This window comes from Panulirus ornatus, chromosome 28, assembly GCF_036320965.1.
Source record: "Panulirus ornatus isolate Po-2019 chromosome 28, ASM3632096v1, whole genome shotgun sequence".
NCBI lineage: Eukaryota > Metazoa > Arthropoda > Malacostraca > Decapoda > Palinuridae > Panulirus > Panulirus ornatus.
The window spans coordinates 19,790,767-19,809,383 of record NC_092251.1 but is presented as its reverse complement, the minus strand read 5'-3'; the positions used below and the strand labels follow the sequence as shown (position 1 = coordinate 19,809,383).

The window sequence follows — 18,617 nt, the reverse complement described above, 5'->3', positions numbered from 1 at the left end:
TGGTGGACACCCTGGGGGAAGGTGTTGGTGGTAGACACCCTGGGGGAAGGTGTTGGTGGTAGACACCCTGGGGGAAGGTGTTGGTGGTAGACACCCTGGGGGAAGGTGTTGGTGGTAGACACCCTGGGGGAAGGTGTTGGTGGTGGTCACCCTGGGGGAAGGTGTTGGTGGTGGTCACCCTGGGGGAAGGTGTTGGTGGTGGTCACCCTGGGGGAAGGTGTTGGTGGTGGTCACCCTGGGGGAAGGTGTTGATGGTGGTCACCCTGGGGGAAGGTGTTGGTGGTGGTCACCCTGGGGGAAGGTGTTGGTGGTGGTCACCCTGGGGGAAGGTGTTGGTGGTGGTCACCCTGGGGGAAGGTGTTGGTGATGGACACCCTGGGGGAAGGTGTTGGTGGTAGACACCCTGGGGGAAGGTGTTGGTGGTGGTCACCCTGGGGGAAGGTGTTGGTGGTGGTCACCCTGGGGGAAGGTGTTGGTGGAGGTCACCCTGGGGGAAGGTGTTGGTGGTGGTCACCCTGGGGGAAGGTGTTGGTGATGGACACCCTGGGGGAAGGTGTTGGTGGTAGACACCCTGGGGGAAGGTGTTGATGGTAGACACCCTGGGGGAAGGTGTTGGTGGTGGTCACCCTGGGGGAAGGTGTTGGTGGTAGACACCCTGGGGGAAGGTGTTGGTGGTAGACACCCTGGGGGAAGGTGTTGGTGGTGGTCACCCTGGGGGAAGGTGTTGGTGGTGGTCACCCTGGGGGAAGGTGTTGGTGGTGGTCACCCTGGGGGAAGGTGTTGGTGGTGGTCACCCTGGGGGAAGGTGTTGGTGGTGGTCACCCTGGGGGAAGGTGTTGGTGGTAGACACCCTGGGGGAAGGTGTTGGTGGTGGTCACCCTGGGGGAAAGGTGTTGGTGGTGGTCACCCTGGGGGAAGGTGTTGGTGGTGGTCACCCTGGGGGAAGGTGTTGGTGGTGGTCACCCTGGGGGAAGGTGTTGGTGGTGGACACCCTGGGGGAAGGTGTTGGTGGTAGTCACCCTGGGGGAAGGTGTTGGTGGTGGTCACCCTGGGGGAAGGTGTTGGTGGTGGTCACCCTGGGGAAGTGTTGGTGGTGGTCACCCTGGGGGAAGGTGTTGGTGGTAGACACCCTGGGGGAAGGTGTTGGTGGTGGTCACCCTGGGGGAAGGTGTTGGTGGTGGTCACCCTGGGGAAGGTGTTGGTGGTGGTCACCCTGGGGGAAGGTGTTGGTGGTGGTCACCCTGGGGGAAGGTGTTGGTGGTGGTCACCCTGGGGGAAGGTGTTGGTGGTGGTCACCCTGGGGGAAGGTGTTGGTGGTGGTCACCCTGGGGAAGGTGTTGGTGGTGGTCACCCTGGGGAAGGTGTTGGTGGTGGTCACCCTGGGGGAAGGTGTTGGTGGTGGTCACCCTGGGGGAAGGTGTTGGTGGTGGTCACCCTGGGGGAAGGTGTTGGTGGTGGACACCCTGGGGGAAAGTGTTGGTGGTAGACACCCTGGGGGAAGGTGTTGGTGGTGGTCACCCTGGGGGAAGGTGTTGGTGGTGGTCACCCTGGGGGAAGGTGTTGGTGGTGGTCACCCTGGGGGAAGGTGTACAACGTGTTCCTGGGTCTCATGTTGAGGTGTGGACTTGGCCAGTTCATGCTGACGATGAACCAGAACAGATGTCGAGTGATATTTACTTTGTAAGTTCATTCGTCACTGAAAGGCGCGCTTGTGCTTGTACCAACACTCATTTGTAGTTTCCCCTTCTGCATAAGCCTGCTTGTACTTGTATCCACCATCCACATGGATGGTCATGAGGGATGAGGATATATCATGACATCATGCTGACGCTAAAAACACAACCATTTTGCCCTTACGACAAACAAAGGTTAAGACATTCAGGTGACATGCGTTGAACGCGAGCCAGCAATATGCTCACTACTTAAGACCTGTTGATGTCTTATTCTGCGGTTGGTGGCACCGTCTCACGTTCTGAAGTTGGTTTACTTTTGTTATACCAGGACTGGAGGCCATGTCCCAGGCTGTATAATACATCTGCGAGGGATGTATGTGTGTTCGCACACGCACACCTCAGCGGAGCATCACTGTCCCTCCACCACAGTGGCCAAGGCTGAGGTGGTGTTTGTGTAAATGAACCCATTACTTGGGCTGCCATGATGTCATTACGTTATCTTTGTAAGTGATGGAGTGAGTGAGTGGTGCTTGGAGCGGACATCCACCGTCACACAGATACCATCTTTATTTTCTTTTACGTCATGTTTCATCCATGATAGACGTGACGTTGTCATGTTCTCATGAAACACTTCGTATCTCCATGCCGTCTGTTCTCATGATCTACTCCTCGCCACACATTCGACCTCTAACATTCCACTCGACACTGACTCATCATATGTTGTACTTATGGTAACAGCAGCAGTAACACCTGTACCACACCTGCTAGTCATCTGTCGTACCTGGGGCAGCACCTGTACTACACCTGCCAGTCATCTGTGGCAGCAGGAGCAGTAACACCTGTACCACACCTGCTAGTCATCTGTCGTACCTGGCGCAGCACCTGTACGACACCTGCCAGTCATCTGTGGCAGCAGCAGTAACACCTGTACCACACCTGCCAGTCATCTGTGGCAGCAGCAGCAGAACACCTGCCAGTACAGCGGTACCCAGGCAGGAGGCACGGTACGGTGGTCAGTCCGCTAGTGTGAAGGCGTGTACACCTCCCCCATTGAGGAAGTATACACACAGGGAGCCTGCACACTACACACTGGGAGCCTGTACACTACACACTGGGAGCCTGCACACTACACACTGGGAGCCTGCACACTACACACTGGGAGCCTGCACACTACACACTAGGAGCCTGCACACTACACACTGGGAGCCTGCACAATACACACTGGGAGCCTGTACACTGCACACTGGGAACCTGTACACTACACACTGGGAGCCTGTACACTACACACTGGGAGCCTGCACACTACACACTGGGAGCCTGTACACTACACACTGGGAGCCTGCACACTACACACTGGGAACCTGTACACTACACACTGGGAGCCTGTACACTACTCACTGGGAGCCTGTACACTACACACTGGGAGCCTGTACACTACACACTGGGAGCCTGCACACTACACACTGGGAACCTGCACACTACACACTGGGAGCCTGCACACTACACACTGGGAGCCTGCACACTACACACTGGGAGCCTGTACACTACACACTGGGAGCCTGTACACTACACACTGGGAGCCTGTACACTACACACTGGGAGCCTGTACACTACACACTGGGAGCCTGCACACTACACACTGGGAGCCTGTACACTACACACTGGGAGCCTGCACACTACACACTGGGAGCCTGCACACTACACACTGGGAGCCTGCACACTACACACTGGGAGCCTGCACACTACACACTGGGAGCCTGTACACTACACACTGGGAGCCTGTACGCTACACACTGGGAGCCTGTACACTACACACTGGGAGCCTGTACACTACACACTGGGAGCCTGTACACTACACACTAGGAGCCTGCACACTACACACTGGGAGCCTGTACACTACACACTGGGAGGCTGTACACACTTGACTTCATTACATTGATCCATCTCCTAGGGTCACTCGCTTCTTAGCAGGGGTTACCTGCTGACCAGAGGTCATGTTGGCCGAGGTCACCCATTCGACGGCGTTTCTTGATAGTTAGGGGTCACCTCTAATAGCCAAGGCCACCTGCTGGCTAGAGATTATGTGTCTAACGAGCTCACCTGCTGTTGGGCATCACCTGCTGGTCAGGGTCGTTGCCCTGCCTTCATCGCTTCTTGGTCAAGGTCACATCTTAGATGGGGTCACGTGGTCATCGAGGTCACCTACTGGCCTAGACCATCTGCTGGCCTGTGTTGCTTACCAGCTGGGGGCCATCTGTTGGTCTGTGTCATCCTCTAGCTGGAACCATCTGCTGACCTGTGTTACCTGCTACATGAGGTGGTCTGCTGGCCTTTTGTTAACTACTAGAGAGAGCCACCTGCTGGCTTTGGTCACCTGCTACCTGGGGTCATCTTCTGGGCTCTGTTACCTGCTGTCTGGGGCCATCTGCTGGATTTTGTCTTTTGTTGGCTGAAGCTATCTTCTGGGCTTTGCCACCTGCTAGCTGGGGCCATCTGTGGGCCTGTGTTACCTACTAGCTAGGGCCATCTGTTGGCCTATGTCACCTGCTAGCTATTGGCCATGTGTTGGCCTATGTCACCTGCTAGCTGGGGCCATCTGTGGCCATGTCACCTGCTCGCCGTGGCCATCTGTGGGCCTATATCGCCTGCTAGCTGGGGCCATCTGTTGGCCTATATCACCTGCTGGCTGGGGTCATCTGTGGGCCTATGTCATCCGCTAGCTGTGGCCATCTGTGGGCCTATGTCACCTGCTAGCTGGGGCCATATGTGGGCCTATGTCACCTGTTAGCTGTGGCCATCTGTGGGCCTATGCCATCTGTTGGCCAATGTCACCTGCTAGCTGGGGCCATCTGTGAGCCTATGTCACCTGCTAGCTGGGGCCATCTTCTGGCCTTGATCACCAGCTAACTGGGGTCAACCTGGTGATGTAGGAGCTGACGTCGTGAGGTCGTGAGTGTCCGTGTGTGCTGCTGGTTCAGTAATACCCAGGTGTGAGGGTAGGAGGATACAGAGGCAGGGAGAATTCTTAAGAAAACATCATCCCAGTAGAGAAGAATGACACGCGTTGATTATCATACTGTATCAGGCGACGCATGATGTCTCTATTTTTCCCTCAATCTCATAAATAATTTGCATCATAAAGTTATTATCCAGTGCAAGGGTGTGTGTGTGTGTGTGTGTGTGTAGTCTACATAAGTCAGATAATAAGTGTTACCGGACTCCACCTGCATGAGGATACACCGCGAGGGAAAAGTCACACCCTCGGCGAGGTTGGCGAGTCGTCAGTGGACGAAAAGGAGTACAGCCTCGCCAACGGACTTATCACTGGAAAGGAGTCCATCATTTCCTTGCTACTGAATGGAGCGCAGCTTCGAAGCTCCAGGGTCGCCACAAAGGGGTCTCTTGGCTTCACAGTAACCACAATAATAATAATGATATTAAGTTCATTTTAAAAGATACAGAATATGAAGATATAATCTTGATATATATATATATATATATATATATATATATATATATATATATATATATATATATATATATATATATATACTTATTTGTTTATATTATGAATCCTGTTTACACAAACTAACTGATTTTGTTTTTGTTGTTGTACAGGTAAGATGTGGGGGACACGTGGGCAACTCCCTCTCCTGAACAGGTAAGGTAAACACCACACTGATGCTCCATCATGCTTGTGTACAAATCTGTCAACACATCACCTCTGTTTCTTGCGTAAGCTTGTGGTACAGACCCTCTCCCACCGCGAGTGTACCCAGGGTGCTTTGACCCTAAGTGTTGCAGAGAGAGAGAGAGAGAGAGAGAGAGAGAGAGAGAGAGAGAGAGAATGAGAGAGAGCAAGAGGGCGTGTCTCGGAAGCGCTGCTCGACAGGTGATGACACACACAGAGCGGTAGTCAATAACAATAAACAAGGGCGGATCCAACACACTTTATGATCCTCCTGTGGTACCTCACAACACGACCTCTCTATCAGCATCAGATTTATAAAGCCTTTTGCATTATCACGCCAGAGAACCCTTCTCTCTCTCTCTCTCTCTCTCTCTCTCTCTCTCTCTCTCTCTCTCTCTCTCTCTCTCTCTCTCTCTCTCTCCTCTCCAAAATGCAATTTACTGTGCAAAATAAAGAGAGATATGTCCAACACAATTTCCAGTTTGCCGCGTCTAAGAATAGCATCGGCCTCCCGGATGCAGGAGAGTTGGCTTCTTAATCTCTCAGTTGGGGAGCAGGTTGGCCTTATCATGACACACACGACCCTGCCTGATTCTGGACGCCACCGCTACAGAACCTGTCCTCACCACAAACATTATTTTGGGCTTCATTTGTCCAGGTTTAGATATGCAACGACTCCCTTCGTCATGCTTGCAATATATATATATATATATATATATATATATATATATATATATATATATATATATATATATATATATATATATATGTCTTCTAGCGCTACCTCGCTGGAGGGGGGGGATGATATTTCATGTGTGGCGAGGTGGCGACGTAATGGATAAGGGCCGCAAGTATGAATATGTACATGTCTATATGTACATTTGTGTGTAAGTATATGTATGTATACGTTGAAATGTATATTTATGTATATGAACGTGTGTGCGTATATATATATATATATATATATATATATATATATATATATATATATATATATATATATATATATGTTGGTAGGTTGGGCCATTCCCCGTCTATTTCCTTGCGCTTCCTCGCTAACGCTGGAGACGGCGATTAAGTATAATAAATATAGATAAATAATGCATGTGTTTGTGTGTAGGTGTATGTGTGTGTGTGTGTGTGTGTGTGTGTGTGTGTGTGTGTGTGTGTCTGTGTGTGTGTGTGTGTGTGTGTGTCAGCTCGTGTGGGGGAACCTGGGAACCCACAGCGGTTTTTGTCGCTGGAGTGCGAAGAGCGAATTGAGAGGTAGTGAGAGAGAGAGAGAGAGAGAGAGAGAGAGAGAGAGAGAGAGAGAGAGAGAGAGAGAGAGAGCAGCCTCTCATTAGAGAGACACTTGCTTCCCAAATGATAATTTAAAAGATGGCACTTTTTTTTGGGGGGTGACTTATTTATTATCACGTGAAATATTCACAGGATCCCATTTTCAGTTGCGTAGGAGAGAAAGAAAAGTAGATTTGACCGAAGTTTACCAGGACCTGCCTCTTGCTGTGTCTGGCCTATAAGGTCATGCTAACAGGAGGTAATCAGGTGAGTCTGATTGTTAGAGAGGGCGTCAGTCGCGCTTATCTGATGGGCTGCCTCTTCTGGAAGAGATTTAAGTGGTTCTAAAATGCAAGAGATATGTCACACAGCCCCTGGTTGAGGAGTCTATTAGTCTCTGTAATCTGGTAATGATTCCGTTTTATTGTCGATATTACGAGCGTCTCCTCCACTGCGTCAAACATAGCCCTTCGCGAGTCTGTAGATCAGTCAATTTGTCTAGCCACATCTGTTCACACATCTCTTTTTAAGTCCTAGCGTCTCGGGTGTCTTGAAAGCGACAGCGAATAAAGTCGAAGACTCCAGTCTTATCGGGACAAGGCTGTTGGCAGCGTAACAACCACTAGTCCCATATCAACCATCGTTAGCGATACAGACCGCCACTATAACTCACTTACAGATATGATGCTCAATATATCTCATACTCTAGACCCTTGAAGCTGTATATATTAGCGGGAGCAATGTATATATATACACACACAGAGAACCGGACGTAATCTTTGCGTCTCTCCATCTCACGCTTCTCGTAAAAGTCACAAATACGCGATAGAAAACAAGCAACAAGCAGTTGGCGAAATCGTAAAACAGAAAAAGCTAACGGGGATACACTTATTCCTGTAGTTAACTCCTTGAACTCGACAACGGTACGACCCATGGGCAAGACGGTACGACCTCCCAGCAAGACGGTACGACCCCACGGCAAGACGGTACGACCCTTGAGAACATTGGCACGACCCTTGAGCACGACGGTGCGACCCATGAACACAACGGTTGCGACCACTGAGCACGACGCTACCACCTTGAGCAGGACGGTACGACACTTGAACAGGACGGTACGACACTTGCGCAGGACGGTACGGCACTTGAGCACGACACTACCACCTTGAGCAGGGCGGTACGACACTTGAGCATGACGATACGACCCATGAGCAGGACGGTACGACACTTGAGCACGACACTACCACCTTGAGCAGGGCGGTACGACACTTGAGCAGGACGATACGACACTTGAGCAGGACGGTACGACACTTGAGCAGGACGGTACGACTCATGAGCAGGATGGTACTAAACTTGAGCACAACGGTACGATCCTTAAGTACGACGATACGACCATTGAACACGACGATAGGGCCCTTGAGAACGACGATACGATCATTGAACACGACAGAACGACCTTTTCCCACAACGGTAAATAGCCTTGAACACAACTGTGGCACCTTTGGATATGATGGCCTGTGTTTTGACCTGTTAAGAGTTGGGTCAAAGGTCAGCCTCCAATACCCAAGAGTTGTACCATCGTGCTCAAGGAGAGGAAGGTTGGTGGAGGGGGCTAAGGCACCGTCGTCATACTGTGTTGAAATTAACCCAGTTCATATTTGCATACTGTATCTTCAGTGGCTGGTAAGAGGTAGCCACTGACGACCTCCTTTTTCTCAGTTGTCTCTCCAGTGGTCAACTGTCAGCGCTGCAGTGGGCCAATACGACCTCGTCTCTGACGAGATATAGAAACCCACGGCTCCTCCTTATCCAACGCGCCCTCCGACATGACAGACGGCAGAAAGATAGCAATGTAGAGACACTCCCTAAAAAGGGTATACTGACATGGGAATTCTGTAGGAAAGGTTGAATGGAAAACGCTTTCTTATGCAATTACAGCTACCATGTGCTCTAGTGAATGAACGCTTCAGCTGAAATTCTGTGAAGAAAACAAAACTAGAGTAGTTGTATATATATATATATATATATATATATATATATATATATATATATATATATATATATATATATATATATATATATGTATATATCGTTTTCTCACAGAGATGAACAGGGACCACGAAATATTCCATTGTATGATTGATCACATACATGTAAGTACTGCTTTTGTATCTGACATCATTATGGAGTCCAAGTTCTATTCTTTAGCTTCATTAATGGTGTGCCAAACCAATTTGCTTTGTGTGTTTAACATTTTCATCGCACAAATACATAACTTTGCATTCATCCACCTTGAGGTACGATTCGCTCTGTTTCTGAGTGTTACATACATTTGTGTAAATCTTTTTCAACATTAGATATTCTTCCTTTGCCAGAGCTTAAACATTTTTCAATTGCTTAATTTGACCAAGTTTATGCCTGCCTTTCTCACGAAGCTTCATAGGTCCGGCTTACGAAGGGAAATGTGTATGTGAGAAACGGATCGAAAATTGGAGTACACTGAGGAGGAGACAAGGGTTCAGGGAAAGATTGGGGCTCAGGGGAAGGCTGGAGTTCGGGGGAAGACTGGGGTTCATATATGGAGAAAATAAAGAGGTAGGCGATTGGACATAACCGTGAGAGACATCACTGCTGATGGATTGAACGGAATTGTCTGCTTTAGAGAGCAGAGATGAGAGGAAAACCCAATGGAATGAAATTTAGGAAACACAGATTTATGCTACATACTATCAGATCCTTTGTAACCGTCGAAGGCTATGGCTAAAGATTCACCAAAATCCATATGATGCGAGAACCCGAGGTGAGTCACATACTGTGGTGGACAATGTACATTGAGAGATATATACTGGTGATCTAACACAAGGGAATGAGACTTACGTGTTTATGAAAGTTGAGGAGGATTTCAAAGACCGTGGAGAAAGCTGAAGTAAGAGCTTCAGGGTGATGAAGTTAGAGCTTCAGGGTGATTGTTAGAAGGCTTAGATGGGTCACCTTTCCTAGGGATGAGTTGCACCAGCGAGTGCGTCCAAGAAGCGAAGGTGTGACGTTTAGACATTGACGGAAGGGGCGAGCATGAATTATGTGCTCGAGTAAAGGCACAGTCTACTAGAACACGATCAAGTATACCATTCGGCCCATGCACCCTGCCCAGTTGTAGTTATAATAAACATAAGTCCTTCCACGAAGAAAATACAGAAAACGACATCAGCTCAGTGGAAGGATGGAGGAGCTAGATGTGGAATTATCCAAAAATAGAATTAGATAGAAGTTTATGTGCAGAAGAGATAAGCCTTATCATCTTGAATGTTATATATGAACTAATCAGGCCTGGCTGGGAATAGTTGCACTGCAGAAGTTATTGGAGATAATTTACCTTAAGCATCAGAGAGGTTTATGAAATGTCAAAGCAACTCACTCTTGTTATGAAGGCGAGTCCGACTCTACAAAGCACAGCTAGTGAATAATTCTTGAATTGCAGAATGAGATTCAGGTGAAGAGAAGAGTTCTGTTCCTGAAGTGACATTTACCAGAGGAAGAATTATCAAACCAGTTTCATGGAGATAGAAATCTAGTAAACCACACTGAAGCCAAGATGACCTCCGGTATTCAGTCAGCACAGCTGGAAGCTTCCAGGCCAGCAAAGCAGTCCAGGTCTCAGGGAAAGTTAGTAATAAAAGCTGCACAAAGGAGATCAGTAAACCCCCCCCCCCGCCCCCCGGATGCCAAAGGTGATGTTTCGAGAGAGCCATGAAGGGTAGACGTTCACATTTGATAGTGATAAAAGATAAAGACAGATTGGAAGAGGCGTGCGGCATCCAACAGCTTGGTCGATCAACGACCCCATCCAACAGCCTGGATCCAGCCGGGAATAAGGAGTTCACGCCCCCCCCCCCCCCCCCCTCCGAAGACATCACCAGGTATCTCCCCCCTCACCCCCCCCCCCCCAATCCACCCACCTCTGAGGGGGTAGAGATAACATATCTGTAGTGAGAGGGTTAAGAGGAGGTAAGAACCAAAGGTCGAGTGTGTTAGAGGTATGTTGATAACTACCAGTCAAAATCTTGTTGTAGATGTGTTGTATCAGATGATCTGGACTGCTGAGAGAAGGTAAGGAAAGAGCCTCAGCTCTACTGCATCGTCCAAAACAACACCAAGTGGATGTTTCAGGCGAACATTGAAATCAAATAGAAAACGATGGCGTGTGAACGTGGAGAGAGAGAGAGAGAGAGAGAGAGAGAGAGAGAGAGAGAGAGAGAGAGAGGAAAGCCGTATGCCACAAGGTCAGATAGTCGAAGCGTTGTATGTACGTGAAGAAAATGGAGGACGGGGGTAGGGGGGATATAAGAAATGCAAAAGTATGGGATGGGGGCGGAAGTGCGAAACACAAAAGTCATTGTGATAGAGAGTAAATAATGCTATTGAATTTGTTAAGCATAATGTTTTGTTTTGCCCATAAATGAATATCAATTATTTCCTCATTGTCTTTCGATAATTAAATAGATTGAGGACCTCAGGCTTTTATATCTTCTGTAACTTACTGTTCCATTTTACCTGTGCTCCTGCGTAGCTCACCTGTTCGTTACCTGAGTGGGCCGGGGAAGCCTTGCATCTCCTCGTTACGTACACAACCCTAACCCCGGTCATACTGGAGAGGGGCCCATAACCCTCACCCCGGTCATACTGGAGAGGGGGCCATAACCCTCACCCCGGTCAAACTGGAAAGGGGCCCACAACCCTCACCCCGGTCATACTGGAGAGGGGGCCACAACCCTCACCCCGGTCATACTGGAGAGGGGCCCACAACCCTCACCCCGGTCATACTGGAGAGGGGGCCCACAACCCTCACCCCGGTCATACTGGAGAGGGGCCCACAACCCTCACCCCGGTCATACAGGAGAGGGAGCCCACAACCCTCACCCCGGTCATACTGGAGAGAGGGGATCCACAACCCTCACCCCGGTCATACTGGAGAGGGGCCCACAACCCTCACCCCGGTCATACTGGAGAGAGGGGCCCACAACCCTCACCCCGGTCATACTGGAGAGGGGGCCCACAACCCTCACCCCTGTCATACTGGAGAGGGGCCCACAACCCTCACCCCGGTCATACTGGAGAGGGGCCCACAACAACTTCGAACCACCCACACGTCCGCGATCAGTTCGTGACGGAGGGCCAAAACCACCACGTCCCTTACTCCACCGCCACCTGGTCGTGCTGGTGTGTGGGGGGTGGGGTGTTCACGGCACCGTGGTACTACTTCCACGTCCGCCACTTGGTCTTGCTGGATGGAGACTCACGGCCGCCCTCTCGCAGCCTACTACATCCTGTCATCCCCCCAGACAATTATATTATCTAGTTTGCTCGTTACCGCGGATTGTTAATACTTCTACTACGAGTGTTTTTTGTGTGGCGGTGGGCGGTGGTGAGAGGGTTGTTGGGCAGCTAGTGCACGCGATGGCTCGTGCCGCCGCCCCATTAGCGTTATACAGCCCACTTTTTCACAGCGGGGAGAGTTGGTGACTGGCGGACCGATCCTCATCGAATATTACTTGTTTCACACCAGCAGCTGGTCCTCCCCAAGCCTGGCTGTGGCCAACACTGTTGTGTCCCTCGATGGCAGAAGGATTAACCTTTGTGTTGCAAATTTCTTTCTACAGATTTAGAAAAAGATGATGTTTTCTTAACTGAATTCGTGTGTAAAGTTCTGCAAGGGCGTCATTTTATGCATGAGTGAGTCACTCCAAGACGAACAAACGAGAAGATTGATCTGGAAAAACTCGTCTTTTCCTGTTTGACTTCATTTGTAGTCGTATTCTCAGGTCATTACGTTCAAAATCAGTCTTCTGGGTCATTAGTACGACTCAGACAAGTTCCTGAGGGCAATGTTGAGTCCTGGAACAAAACCACAAGTTTGAAAATGATCCAGACGGTTCCAGGCTGGCCTGAAACAATAAGAACCAGAGACAGTGGCAACTGGAGCAGAAACAGAGACAGTTGCGACTGGATCAGAACCAGAAGCAGTGACACTGGATCAGAACCAGGAGCAGTGACACTGGAGCAGAACCAGAAGCTGTGACACTGGAGCAGAACCAGAAGCTGTGACACTGGATCAGAACCAGGAGCAGTGACACTGGAGCAGAACCAGAAGCTGTGACACTAGAGAAGAACCAGAAGCAGTGGTGCTGTATCAGAACCAGAAGCAGTGACACTGGATCAGAACCAGAGGCAGTGACACTGGAGCAGAACCAGAGGCAGTGACACTGGAGTCTGTGAGGTTATCATCCGAAGACATAATCTTGGGCACGGTCTAGCCACAGGACACGAGAATCTCTCCTGACATTTACTAACAAAAGAAGAGTGAACGTGAGTGGTCGCCCCCTGGAGCCTGCTGAAGGTTAGTGCGTGCAAGAACTGCAGCGAGATATGCATACCTGGCCTCCCACAAGAGCTGTGTGTTAGACTGGCTGAACAACACACTTCGACTTAAGGCTTCAACCAGTGCGTTGCTGAGATGATGTGGTGTCCAGCTGATGTGTAAATGACGCAATTGACCAAGGGTGGTGTTGAGATTTTTTGCCAACTATTGTTAATGTCCAGTGGTACTCCATGACTCGCTGGTCATACGGCGTGGATAATCCAGGCATGTATACTCTCTGGCTAGAGCCGGAGACGCCGGGTATCAAAGACATCGCCGGATAAGGGCGCCAACGGCCGGATAACTAACTGACTGGCTGGACTATCCGGGTAGCATTTCACGGTTGGGGTGACTGTGTGTGTGTGTGTGTGTGTGTGTGTGTGTGTGTGTGTGTGAACCCTTTCTTGCTGCCGCTGTTGATATGCAAAACAGCCGGAGTTAGTTTCTTATCTTTCCATACAACAGGGTTACGTCTTGGCCGGTAACAAGATAGTGTTCGCAGGTCGATGAAGGTATCATGTGGTGGTGTTGGTGTGTGTGGGGGCGAGATGCTATGGCAGTGAGCACTAGTGTGTGTGTGTGTGTGTGTGTGTGTGTACAAGCCTCCTTACCCTTCATTAGGGGATGAGGGTAAAACAAACTCTCGCTGGATGTGGAGAACTTGGTCGATTTGTGTTACATTTGCTCACACTAACGCCACAGTGTAGTGCAGGCTTGTGTTGTGTGAAGGTCTGGGTGAGGGGGTCTAGTCTGGTACGTATAACCCATCTTGTTTTGTCCTAGGTGAGGTTTAAGTCAGTCGGACGTACGTTCAGATCATCGTGAGTTCTTGCCTATGAATTCTCGTGTTTGCTGGTCATGAGGACGCTGGAGAAGTGTTCACTATTGGTGGAGTTCACCGCCTTCAAGAGTAACCCAGGAGAGAGGGATCGTTCAAACGTGCGAATTCGAGGATTACGGAAATATACCCGTGTGATAGAGAGGTGGGGGAATGACACACGCCAACTGAAGAGACAGTGAATGTAGAAAGCGTGAATGGTTGAATGATGCGATGAAAATGGTAATTTAAGAGATGGTTCCCCGTAAGTGTGAAAATCCCTTCATTTACCCACATTTGGGTAACAAGAAATAGGTAATCACACACACACGCACTCACACGTCTTTACATACTGTACGAAGAATACAAAGGAATTCCACCAGCAGCAGACCACCGTGTCTTCACGAGGCTGTTAGATATAGTGAAAATGAACAGAAACTCATGAATTTGTGTTGTAAGAGTAGACAGACAAGCAATTTTTTCAGAGAGAGAGAAAAAAAAAAGACCTGTAAACCTTTCATGCAGCTAAGGGGACGTAGATAATGTCATTAGTGGATTTAAAGCGAATTATTTACACTTAAACATACAGCGTCCTGCCTGCCTGTATCCCAGCATGATCCAGCCAGCACAAGCCTCCAGTCAGGCTCTTACGAAGTTGACCACTACTGTGGCTGTGGTCATTTGAGAGGCATTTCTTTCTGTCATTATATCAGATGATTCTCATGCCCTCCTGCAGGCGTCACTGACAGACAATCTGGACTTGACCTCCAACAGCAGATTGCATGACCATGTTAATCACTGGTGGCTTTTGTGTAGGGAGGGAGGTGTCCTTGTTCCTCCTCACACATCTATATGTTGGTGGGATTTTTCTTTCGGTGTTGGCTGAGACGACACGGGTAACTGAAGCCCTCATCAAGGACATGTTATACATATATATACCCTCGCCCAAGCCAGGTATTTATTTTATCGACCAACCTTTAGGGGTGGAAGAACAGCTGGGTTGACTGTGGACCGACTGCCTCAACCAGGATTGGAACCTATGCCATGCTCGACCCTGGGTAGCCCGTGAATGCGTCACGGTCAGGAACGCTGACCGCCACACCACGGAGGTATTAATGATCTTATTTACTATCTGATACGCCTAAATATACCGTTACGCGTATAGCAATATAGAAGATGCATTATGTGAGTGTAGGGCTACATGAAAGTATATATATGTCAATCATAAATTCGCAAAATATATATAAAACGAAACATTGTATCGTGGGTGACTTTTTACAGTTATCATGTGTGTATTACCCGCACCAGGCAAGTATTGCATTATTAGCTTTTGTAGTCACGCTTAGCCAACAGCCTTCCTCAGCTAGCAGCCATACTCAGCTAACAGTCATACTCAGCCAATAGCCATACTCAGCTAACAGTCATACTCAGCCAATAGCCATACTCAGCTAACAGTCATACTCAGCCAATAGCCATACTCAGCTAACAGTCATACTCAGCCAATAGCCACACTCAGCTAACAGTCATACTCAGCCGATAGCCATACTCAGCTAACAGCCACACTCACCCAGGAGCCACATTCAGTCAGCCTCCGTCATCATGAGCCTCACGCCCTCTACCCTGAGACCAAGCAGGTGTCGTCATGACGCGCATTGTGTCACCTCAACAGCAAGGTGAAGTAATGTCGCTGTATCCACGAACATGGTAGTCGAACACACCCACTGGAACCTTCCTCATTCATCCTTCATCCTTCATTCTCCTTCTTTCATCCTTCATCCTTCATCCTCTTAATATATGTCGTAATGAAGTTAACAGTTGACGAAACAGGAGAGACTCTGTGTCGTATCACTACACCAGACGCTGAGAGCCAGCAGGTTGAATCCATCCTATACACTTGGCCCTCAAAGCTAGCTTGAGACTCCTGTCTATTTCAGTTCTGTACATTGTTGAGGGAACCTGAGATAGTCTGTCCTCCACACACACACACACACACACACACACACACACAGAGTTCCAGTAAATATCCTTGACAGTAGCGTGACCAGAATACAAAACGCACTGTCTAGGACGTCTGGTGTATGTCTGGGGAGCAGGAAGTTGTAATTAATGTGTCACACTTTGACGATACAACCTCAATCCTGGACGCCTTCAGTGGATGGTGTGCTGCCGCGAAAAAGTGTGTGTGTGTGTGTGTGTGTGTGTGTGTGTGTGTGTGTGTGCACAGTGACGATTCGCCTCGAGGTTTGCGCAGGTGTGTTGTATCATTTTCCTGTCGTTTGGGTAAAGGACTGATCATCGCAGACGAACGGGGTCGGATTTGTTTTGGGTGATGATGAAGCAGGTGGAGGAGCAGCAGTATGTTGGTTGTTCCAGCGTCCGTGAACGTGGCCATCGCCGACGTCAGCCGGACTGATGACGCACACCTGGCTTATCTGGGACGAGGCTCTCCACCTGTTATGCCAGAATTGTGGTCTGGCCTTTTGCCCTCCATAACACACGCATGTCGACTGCCCACCATTTGCGTGTCCGCTTGCTCCTCGTGTGCAGCGCCCTGGGTTCATGCTTTCGTAAGACCATATTGGAGTCCTCCTCTCAGGTATTTAGTCTTTCCATCCTTCCTCCTGCAGCCAGCAGGCGTCCTGCTAACATGCAGGCAGCAACACTGCTTAAGTTTCGATGTTTGGTCACCTTGCTTACTGGGTGGTTCCCTTCGTGATGATAGAGCTTATGGACACTGTGTGTGCGTGCGTGTGTGTGTGTGTGTGTGTGTGTGTGTGGTAGATGGTTGTGAGTGGCAGTGACTGCGTGGCAAGAGGTTACGAGTGGTTGTGTGTTAGTAAGGCGGTCGAGTGAGTGTAGCAGGTTGTGTGTGGCAGCGAAATATGTAGTTGGAGGTTGTGGGAGGCCGTGTGTGAGCGACAGGTGGTTGTGGGCGGGTGTTGTGTGGGTAGTGTGTTGGGGGAAGGAGAGAGTGTGTGTGTGGGGTGACCGGGCCACCCCACACACTCTCTCTCCGGTCAGGCATGCAATACCTGCGGTAGGGAATGTTGATAGAGTCGTATCCTCGAATGGAACCACTCCCTCGCTGCTTGTAGGCTCAGCCAGGAAGCAGCACACTCACAGCACTAGAACCATCGCAAATCTCAGGCAGTATAGAACTATACCAGGTACCAGCGGTGTCAATTGCATTACCTCGTACCCTTTTATGTCTTACAGACTCATGAGGTATCAGAGATGAGTAAAGTGCTATGCCATACGTATGGAAGCCATCACCATATAGCACCAGCAGATGTCCACAATGGGTTAGTGTGTGAGGAGGAGGCATCTGTGCTGTGTATGGTGGCATCTGGTGCCCTGTTATCCGAGCATATTCATGTCTATGGAGTTCCTGTAACAGTGAAGAACTGGATGATGAATACGGTGACTGTGTGGTCGAGGTTTAGTGACAGTCTGGTCGACGGTATGGTGACAGCTGGCAGTGTGACAGTAAAGATCCGGTCGACAAGTATGGTGACATCTACCAGTGTGACAGTGAAGGTTTGGTCGACAGTATGATGACAACCACCTGTGTAACAATAGACTTCTGGTAGAAAGTGTGGTGACACCTACCAGTGTAACAGTAAGGTTCTGGTAGAAAGTATGGTGACGCCCACTGGTGTAACAGAGAAGGTCTGGTCGACAGTTTGGTGACAGACACGAGTGTCGTGACACAGTTCCCACGTGGAGTGTAGGAGTGAGCCAGTGTGGCTGGCTCTCCCTGTCATGTAGCCAGTAAGAGACTTCGTATATGGCCTTCATCAATACCCGCTGGTTCGCCAGGCTGTTGGGTTGTACGCCTCTTGTGACGTCAGCCAGGAAGCACTTGCATCAATATATCGTCTCAATTGATGTCATCTAGAATCACATACATCAATACATCACCTTAATTGATGTCATCTAGAATCACATACATCAATACATCACCTTAATTGATGTCATCTAGAATCACATACATCAATACATCACCTTAATTGATGTCATCTAGAATCACATACATCAATACATCACCTTAATTGATGTCATCTAGAATCACATACATCAATACATCACCTTAATTGATGTCATCTAGAATCACATACATCAATACATCACCTTAATTGATGTCATCTAGAATCACATACATCAATTCATCACCTTAATTGACGTCATCTAGAATCACTTGCATCAATACATCACCTCAGTTGACGTCATGTAGAATCACATCAATACATCACCTTAATTGATGTCATCCAGAATCACCTACATCAATACATCATCTCAAATTTCAAAACTCTTTGTACATTTACATTGTTTTCCACAACTTTTTTTTTCTCTCTCTCGTGGATGTGTTATCATAAACAGGATTTAATGAGCAGGTCCAGACAGTAATGAGCCTCACTCATTACCCCGAGAAGTTCAGTATCCTCAGAAGAACTAGTCGATATAATTGGTCTTCGTAATATGAAATCCTGAAGTAGTGATGTTTGGGTCGGTTCTCTCAAGATGTTAGGTGAGTGTAGGACGAAGATGTGGCAGGTTACTCAAGATGTTACGTGGGTGTAGGACAGAGATGTGACAGGTTACTCAAGATGTTATGTGGGTGTAGGACGAAGATGTAACAGGTTACTCATGATGTTACGTGAGTGTAGGACGAAGATGTGACAGGTTACTCAAGATTTTACGTGGGTGTAGGACGAAGATGTAACAGGTTACTCAAGATGTTAC

General features: G+C 48.9%; 1 protein-coding gene across 2 annotated transcripts in view; it reads left to right on the top strand.

Moving 5' to 3' along the window:
• LOC139757881 (uncharacterized) overlaps nt 1-18,617 on the top strand; it is a 389,409-nt gene that overhangs the window by 332,207 nt on the left and 38,585 nt on the right. The window contains exon 23 of one of the 2 annotated variants that reach the window (XM_071678800.1): nt 5,292-5,334. The exons of the other annotated variant lie outside the window; for it this stretch is intronic. Within the exon in view, the coding sequence (XP_071534901.1) occupies nt 5,292-5,330 (39 nt within the window). The 3' untranslated portion in view covers nt 5,331-5,334. Of the gene's footprint in view, nt 1-5,291; nt 5,335-18,617 lie in introns of those variants that run through there. 2 annotated transcript variants of the gene reach the window in all.